Source organism: Erythrolamprus reginae, chromosome 3, assembly GCF_031021105.1.
Source record: "Erythrolamprus reginae isolate rEryReg1 chromosome 3, rEryReg1.hap1, whole genome shotgun sequence".
Taxonomy (NCBI): Eukaryota; Metazoa; Chordata; class Lepidosauria; order Squamata; family Dipsadidae; genus Erythrolamprus; species Erythrolamprus reginae.
Window position 1 is genome coordinate 44,774,590 of NC_091952.1, and position 8,710 is coordinate 44,783,299.

At 43.5% G+C, this 8,710-nt stretch overlaps 1 protein-coding gene across 1 annotated transcript; it reads left to right on the forward strand.

Moving 5' to 3' along the window:
* Window positions 1-512: 512 nt before the first annotated feature.
* LOC139163838 (von Willebrand factor C domain-containing protein 2-like) lies at window positions 513-8,658 on the forward strand. Its single transcript, XM_070745034.1, has 3 exons — window positions 513-978; window positions 4,239-4,368; window positions 6,998-8,658. The coding sequence occupies exons 1-3, from the start codon at window positions 667-669 to the stop codon at window positions 7,006-7,008; spliced, it is 453 nt and encodes a 150-aa protein (XP_070601135.1). The 5' UTR covers window positions 513-666; the 3' UTR covers window positions 7,009-8,658.
* The last annotated feature ends 52 nt before the right edge of the window (window positions 8,659-8,710 follow it).

The following is an 8,710-nucleotide window of genomic DNA, read 5'->3' on the forward strand; positions in this document are numbered from 1 at the left end:
GGGCTGGAGGGGTAAGCTGGGGGGAGTTGGGAGGTTGGGGGAAAGTTTGCGGGGTTGGGGGGAAGATTGGGGGCTGGAAGGGGGAAGGGTGGGGGCTGGAGGGGTAAGCTGGGGGGAGTTGGGAAGTTGGGGAAAAGTTTGGGGGGTTGGGGGAAGGTTGGGAGGTTGGAGGGGGGAAGGTTGGAGGAAGTTGGGGGGGTTGGATGGGGGAAGTTGGGGGGGTTGGGGGAGTTTTGGGGGGAGTGTGGGAGAAAGTTTGGGGGTGGATGGGGGAAGTTGGGGGGACGTTTGGGGGGTTGGGTGGAAAGTTTGGGGGGTTGGGGGGGCTGCGAAGGCGGGGTGGAGCGCGGGACCAGTCTGGCAAGTGTGTTTTTCTCTCGCTCTCGCTTCACTGTGTCTGTGTGTATGTGTGCAATGCTTCTGCCCCTCCCACCTCCAAGGTTCCGCCCTCCCTCCTTTTTTGGGGGGGAAGAGGCGCTCGGGTTTCACTCCGGGCCGGGCGGCTTGTACAAAGGGCAGAAGAGAAGCGCAGGGCCGACCAGGTTGTCTGTCAGCCGCGGGGCTGGGTCCTTTTTTTTTTTGCCTGGAGAAAAGCGGTCTTCGGGAAGACGGGGAGCTTTTCTCCATCCGCTTCTCTGCCCAGCCGCCCGGGGAAGTTTTCAAGCCATGCCCTTTCCTTGGCTGAGCCTGGCGTTGCTGCTGGCTGCGGGGACTCGGCCCGGGCTGGCGGGGCCGCTGAGGACTTGCGAGGCCAACGGGAGCCTGTACTTCCTAGGGGAGTGGTATGTCCCGGAGAGTGACCGGTGCGCCCAGTGCGAGTGCACGGCGGAAGGATCGGTTTGCGCCCGCCTGGATTGCGACGCTCTGCCGCCCACCTGCCTTCACATCAGCCACTACCCGGGCGACTGCTGCCCGCGCTGCGAACGGGTCGGCTGCGAGTACCGGGGACAGGTTTATGACCTGGGGCGGCATTTCCAGGTGAGGCAAGCGAACGATCGCGGGGGGGAGGAGGCAGAGGGGGGCTGCTAAGGTGGAACGGTGAGGTGTGCTCGCCCCGGTGGCTCTGAGTGCCAGCGGAGTCCGGCGCAATTCTGCTACTGCACCTGGGCGTCTCCGCGCGCGATTTCGCTCCCTGCCCAGGTGCAGTAGCAGAATTGCGCCGGACTCCGCTGGCACTCAGAGCCACGGGGGCGAGCACGCCTCACTCACCCTAGCAGCCCACCTCTGGAGAATCGACTCTTACTTTCACACGATTCTCAGGGACAGGCAACCCAGGAGTAGAACAGGCTTTGATCTTCCAGCCCCACCCCCCAAATCTTAGTCTAGTTTTATTCAGCTATTGGTAATGCATCTTTGCCCAGCTCCTCCTGGCCAGCAAGTCCTGCCTAGGGAATGGGCGGCACAGAACCTGAACTAATAAATAAAATAAAATAAATAACGAAGTCCTTTGGCCTGACAACTCACCTCTTTAAAAGACATTGCAAACAATTTTGTGTTGTGAGCCGCCCCAGTCTTCAAAGAGGGGCGGCATACAAATCTAATATTTATTATTTATTATTTATTAATCAGATTTGTATGCCACCCCTCTCCGCAGACTCGGGGCGGCTCACAGCAATAATAATGCAATGTAAACAAATCTAAAATGTAAGTTAATTTTAAAACCCCAATTTAGAAACCAACCATACATACTAGCATACCATGCATAAATTTTATAAGCCTAGGGGGAGGGAAAGTGTCAATTCCCCGCATGCCTGACGACTGAGGTGGATTTTAAGGAGCTTACGAAAGGCTAGGAGGGTGGGGGCAACTCTGATATCTGGGGGGAGTTGGTTCCAAAAGGTTGGGGCTGCCACAGAGAAGGCTCTTCCCCTGGGTCCCGCCAAATGACATTGTTTAGTTGACGGGACCCGGAGAAGGCCAACTCTGTGGGACCTAACTGGTCGCTGGAATATATTATTATTATTATTATTATTATTATTATTATTATTATTGTTGTTGTTGTTGTTGTTGTTGTTGTTATTTTAGCAGCAGCCAGAAAGAAGGTACCAAAGCGATTTAGGTCCTGACTGAGAATTAGAGGATAGTTGAATAAACAGCAATTGTTTCTACTGTACGGGCAACAAAGTCTTTATTTTACTTTTGGCCTGTTGATTTTTTAAGAAACCTCTTCTTTCTAATTCCTCAATAAAACAGGTCTAGACTAAGGTGTTGGGGTGGAAGATCGAACCCTGTTCTACTCCTGGGTTCTCTGCATCTGATAATGGCACGTGACTCAATCCCAAGAAGTAAGGACCCATCCTCATAACTGGACAGCGAGCAGATACGGTCCTTGCTGTCAATTTTGTTGAGTGTTCTTAAGAGACTATTCTTGCAGTGAGCAGACAGAGCCTAGTTCACCAAAAATAATTACAGTATTTCCCTTCTCATTAATTTTCCTCTCTGGCTCCTTAATGAGTAGGATTTTTTTATAATTCTGATTGTGTTTTTGGGCAAATAGGCTTATAATGTCCATGTGACCAACTGAAATTATTTCAACAGTTCAATAGAGGTGTGAGTTTATATAACCATTTGATGATCCATTGGAGAAGGAATTTAATACAAGGAAGAACTATGTGAGGATTTAATCTTAAGTAAACATGGTAGCTGGCAGGAAGGGCACAAGAGGATTGAGAATAAGATCAAGTTGATTGTTACTTATTTATATTTATTATCATTAGTTTGGCTTTCCTAACACTAGTGGTAGGCTTTGCTACTAGAGATATAATGGATTTAAACTAACAGTAACATCTTTGTTGAATATTAAAGTGCAGATCCTATCATAGGATCCTGGAGGGCATCACCGCCATTGGTGTTTAGTACATCCTGATCTGAAATTCCTTACCACAATCTTTACCTGCATAATCAGAAATTTGTTTTTTTCCCTACTATATAATAGTAGTAATAGCTAGAGCAGTGTTTTTCAACCAGTGTGCCGTGGCACACTAGTGTGCCGTGAGACATGGTCAGGTGTGCCGCGAAGCTCAGAGAGAGAAAGAAAACAAGAGAAAGAAAGAAAGAAAGAAAGAGCAAGAGAGAGAAAGAAAACAAGAGAGGAAGCAAGCAAGAAAGAAAGTGAGAGAGAGAAAGAGAACAAGAGAGAAAGAAAGCAAGAGAGCAAGAGAGAGAAAGAGAGGGAGGGAAGGTGGGAGAGAGAAAGATATAGAGGGAGGTAGGGAGGGAGAGAGAAAGAGAGCAAAGAAGAGGAAAGAAGGAAGAGAGAAAGAAAGAGGGATGGAGAGAAAAAAGAGGGAGAGAAAGAGGGAGAGAGAAATAGAGTGAAAGGGAGGAAGAGAGTGAGAATTTTTTTGTCCTAACTTTTTTAGCCACCCTCTCCCCTTCAATGTGCCCCATGGTTTTGTAAATGTAAAAAATGTGCCGCAGCTCAAAAAAGGTTGAAAATCACTGAGCTAGAGAGACCCTATTGGAGGCTTGCATTTCTCCTAAAACTGAAGCCAATCTGAATGTATGATGCCCTCTATTGGTTTCATCTTAATATTGTGAATCCTATGAAAACGTTTGCAAGTGTTACAAAATTGCAGAAAGAATGTGGAAGTACAGTACTGTACTTGCAAAATGTATCACTTATGGAGAAGAATCTCTGTCAAATAAATCTCTGTATTTATTCCACTTGCTTGCATAACACATGCTTTTAAAAAAACCCAACCCTGTTGCCGTGGCACTATGGATGGCAGGTTGGGCACAAATATGAGGTTCTTCAGCTGGGAGGATCCCAGTAGCAACATGGCAGCCTCTTATTCTTAATGCTTTATAGAAAAACTCATTCTGGAAGAGATTTCAGCAGGACCTCAAAAGGGAAGTGTGATTAAGCAAGAATGAAGTTGCTTAAGCATGAGATCAATACTGAAAATCAGTCATTCTATCAACCTCTGTCAAGTTTTTGTTTAAAGGGGACTAATTACCTCTTGTAAATACTATGTGACTGCAGTGATAGTGAACTGTTTGTGCAGTGTGCTAAAAGACTCAGAGAATGAAGAAAAAGAGGAGGGTGGTTTGCCCAGAAGGCAACTCTACAGTATGACACTGCACAAATAACCTTCAAAATAAGTTTTGGGCCAGTCTGTAAGAATATGCATGTTGCAAAGTATTACACAGAATAGGCACAGCTTGGGAATAAATTCTTCCATTGCTGTTGTGCACATAGAGGAGTGATTGCAAACTTTTGCTTTCCCCTTCCACAGCCTTCCGAATGCGAGCAGTGTTCGTGTGACTTGGATGGAATTGCCCGCTGCCTGATAGCAGACTGCGCCCCTCCACCGTGTGTCAATCCCATCTCTGAGAAAGGCCACTGCTGCCCCATCTGCAAGGAAGGTGAGAAACGATGCTATAGAGCAGTGATTTTCAACCTTTTTTGAACCGCGGCACATTTTTTACATTTTAAAATCCTGGGGCACACCACCAACCAAAATGACACCCTAAGACATTTTCCTCTCCTTTTCCATCCCTGTCTCCTCCCCACCCTTGTGTGTGTGTGTGTGTGTGTGTGTACACTCTTGAACCATTTCCAAAAACAGGTGAGGGTTGGGGGGGTTTGTCTCTTATTCTTTGGGTGCTTTCTATCATATGCTTTAAATCAAGAGTCACTTCTCTCTCTCGTTTCTCTTGCCTCTCATTCTCTGTCTCAATCATTTTCTCATTTCTCTTTTTTTCCCTCTCCTTTTTGCTCATTTATCTCTCTCTCTCACTCTCTCAGCAAAAAGTTGCGAGACTGGAACCTGAGCTTCCTTTTTCGTGGCACACCTGACCATGTCTCGCGGCACACTGATTGAAAAACACTGCTATAGAGCACTGCACACCAGAACAACTAGACACAAGAACCTTTTTTCTCAAACGCCATCACTCTGCTAAGCAAATAATTCCCCCAACACTGTCAAACTATTTCCTAAGTCTGCACTACTATTCATCTTCTCATCGTTCCCATCACCCATCTCCTCCCACAAATGACTGCATGAGTGTAACTTTGTTACTTGTACCCTTATAATTTATATTGACTGGTTCCTAATATGATTTGATTGCTTATTTGTACCTGGACTATCATTAAACGTTGTGCCTTGTTATTCTTGATGAACCTTTATTTTATGTACACTGAGAGCATATGCACCAAGACAAATTCCTTGTGTGTCCAATCACGCTTGGCCAATAAAATTCTATTCTATTCTATTCTAGTCTAGTCTAGTCTTATTCTATTCTAAATTAAGGGAAAGGTGTGCCATTCCCAAGTAACCAAATGTAGTATGTTTTGCGATATGAATGGGAATGAATTATTTTAAATGTTAGTAGAGTTTTAAAGTTTTTCTAGTAAAATTAATTGGACTTTTAGATTTATACTTGGGAATTGTTTGATGTGTTGTGAACCGCCCCGAGTCCTCGGAGTAGGGTTGCATACAAATCCAATAAATAAATAAACAAACAAACAAACCACTGGGCTATGGCGCTTGCTTTCCTCTTTGAAGGATGCCCTAATGAAAATGTAAAGAATGAATTAGATTTCTGTGACTAATGTAAGTACAGTACTATAAAGTTACACTCTTACTTATGTTCCAAAATCTGGGTATGCAGGCAGTCATCACAATTGTCCAGTTATGACAAACTCATCCTTGAACACATGACTGTTGCATACATACACACTGTGGTCAGATGATCACATTCTGGGTGCTTGACAACTGGCTTGTATTTCTAAACTGTTGCAGCATCCTGTGAGTGTATAATTGCAATTTGCTTTTTTTTTCCCTCTTTGTGGTGTTTTTTGCTGGTTTCTGGCAAAAAAAAAGTCAATTACAAAAGGATTTGCTTAATAACAAACCTAATGGCTGGGGTGATTCATTTTGTGAGCATCACAAAAGCAGTTGTAAAATTGAGCCAAGATCACATGGTGATCTGCTTAATGACCCCAACTGACTATAATTCCAGGCCTCATTCGTGGCCATTAAAGTGAGGACTACCTGTATTTGCCTTTTCTATGCCACATAGTAAACCCATTTTGTTTTTGATAACTCCTGCAAGCTGCATTTAGAGCAGGGGACCTCAACTTGGTAACTTTAAGACCTGTCCCGGTTGTATATACGTACATTTACTTTTCATTCTTTTTTCTTCTTTTCTTTTTTTTCTCCTCTTCTCCTTCTCTTTTTCTATTCTTCCTTTTTACTTTTCCCCTTTTTATTATAGTAAGATCTAAGGCAAAAACAATATATCTGTATGTTTGCTTATCCCCTCATATATTCTCCATGTTTAAATTTTTCCTTTATGACTTCTACTTTGTACTGTGGTGTTGTTCTATCTTTAATAAAGAATTTTTTTAAAAAAAGACTTGTGGATTTCAACTCCCAAAATTCTCCAACCAGCATCTGGGAGTTAAAGTCCACAAGTCTTAAAGTCACCAAGTTTGAAGACCTCTGGTTTAGAATGGCCTAGTGCAGTGATGGCAAACCAATGGCATGGGTGCCACAGGTGGCACGTGGAGCCATATCAGCTGGCACACGAGCCATTGCCCTAGCTCAGCTCCAACATACATGTTTTTGCTGGCCAGCTGATTTTTGGCTCACACAGAGGCTCTGGGAGGGTGTTTTTTGTTTCCAGAGAGCCCCGGAGGGGCATTTTTACCCTTCCCTGACTCCAGGGAAGCCTTTGGAGCCTGGGGAGGGCAAAACACAAGCCTACTGGGCCCAACAGAAGTTGGGAAACAGGACTTTTCCAGCCTCCAGTGGGCCTCCAGGGAGATGGGGGAAGCGCTTTTTGCCCTCCCCAGAGATTGAATTATGAGTGTGGGCACTCACCTATGTGCGATAGCACGCACACACACACACTCTCTCTTTTGGCACCCGAGGGAAAAAAGGTTTGCCATCACTCACCTAGTGAGAGCAGACTGATGATCTCTGTTGTTTTCTCTTATCTTCTTGATAAATCTTGGTGAAACATTGAGAAAATACTTTTCCCCCCACAGAACCAAACTGAGCCAACGCAATATTATTCCTGCTGGAGATACCGTCTGGATCAGATCCTGTATTCGCTGCCGCTGTCACAATGGCCAAGATGCTGGCTACTGGGAAGCAAACCGCTTAGCTCAATGTGAGCAGCTGCCAGGATGCGGAGTGACAAATAGGCAGCATTCCTAACCCCTTTTAATATTAAGTGGTTCCTTAACCACATCTTATAATCTCTTTAAGGGCTAATTTATGAACAAACCCCACCAGAAAGTCTCCTGCCAACTCCAAACTACAAGTATCTATCCTAGACTCTGGTCAGAGTCCAGTTCCCTACTCCTTCTATCCAGTGATTCTCAACCTGGGGGTCAGGACCCCTTTGGGGGTTAAATGACCATTTCACAGAAGTCGCCTAAGACCATGGGAAAAGACAAATTTCCCATGGTGTTAGGAACTAAAGCTTCTATTCTGGCGCCTTGGAACATATTTTTACAATCCGACCAATCAGGCATTTACAGTGGGAGTGTCCCTCTGACCTTCCTGCCAATCAGCTTAAAGCTCTGTTGGGAGAATTGGCACTAGACTTATGGTTGGGGGACACCACAACATGAGGAACTGTATTAAGGGATCGCAGCATTAGAAAGGTTGAGAACCATTGTTAGACCTTCTATCAAACACTCTCCAGTTGCTGCTGCACTACAATTCCCATCATCCCTTGCCAATGGCACTCCTGCCTAGGGTTGCTGGGCAACATACTTCTGTACAGCTGCAAGACAACAACTTATTCTCATGCCTGCTCCCAAAATATATTGCCAATAGCAATCTCTGATATATTTTATTTAGGATTTGTCTTTCCTATCTTCCCCTCCCGGAATCCCAGTCAATTCCACTCCGACTCTCTTGTACAGTGTTATACTGAATAGCTTCATCTGCATGACTATAAAGGATCCTTATAAAACAGCTTCTCTTTCCTTTACAACTATACACATAATTTCCTGGTGTTTGTACCCCCCCCCCTAAAATCAAGTTAGTGTGAGAAACTACAACACATTTTGGAAATGTCTTAAACAGAAAGAGAAGTGTTAAGGAAGATTATGGATTGTGCTGAAATGTATAGGCTTACAATGAAAATTAAAGATAAAGAAGATTCAGAATTTTATAAAATCTGGGGGAAATTTTATGAATGGTTTCAAAATAAAAATAGATAAAATAATTATTTTGAAAGTATTGTTAAAAGAATTAGAAATTTGATTGTAATAACCCAGTTGACAAAAAGAGAAAGGGAGGCAGCATTAGATATTTATGCAACAGACCTAAACGAGTTTAAGATTTTAAGAATATGAATGTTAGAATTGGATGCGTGTAACTTTTTCTTTTTTTAGATATAATTTGCTTTCTAAATAATATTTTTTCTTTTATATATAATTTTTACTTTAATTAGTTTATTTGTTAGATGGAGTAATGATTATTTAAATGAAAATAGAATGTAGGCTGTTTTATTCATTTTTTATATAAGAAGATTTTATAAGGCATTTATTAGGCACTGAAGGTCTGTGTTCTTATTTATGTACGTCAGGCATTGATGGTATATGTGTTTTCACTTATGTATGTTTTTAAGTCGGAGGAGGAAAAAAATATACCCAAATTTGTCATTGCTAAGAATAAAAGAGGGGAAACCACAGATGAGGAAGGCACAGTCTGGTGTCTTACACAAACTTCAACAAGCAACATTG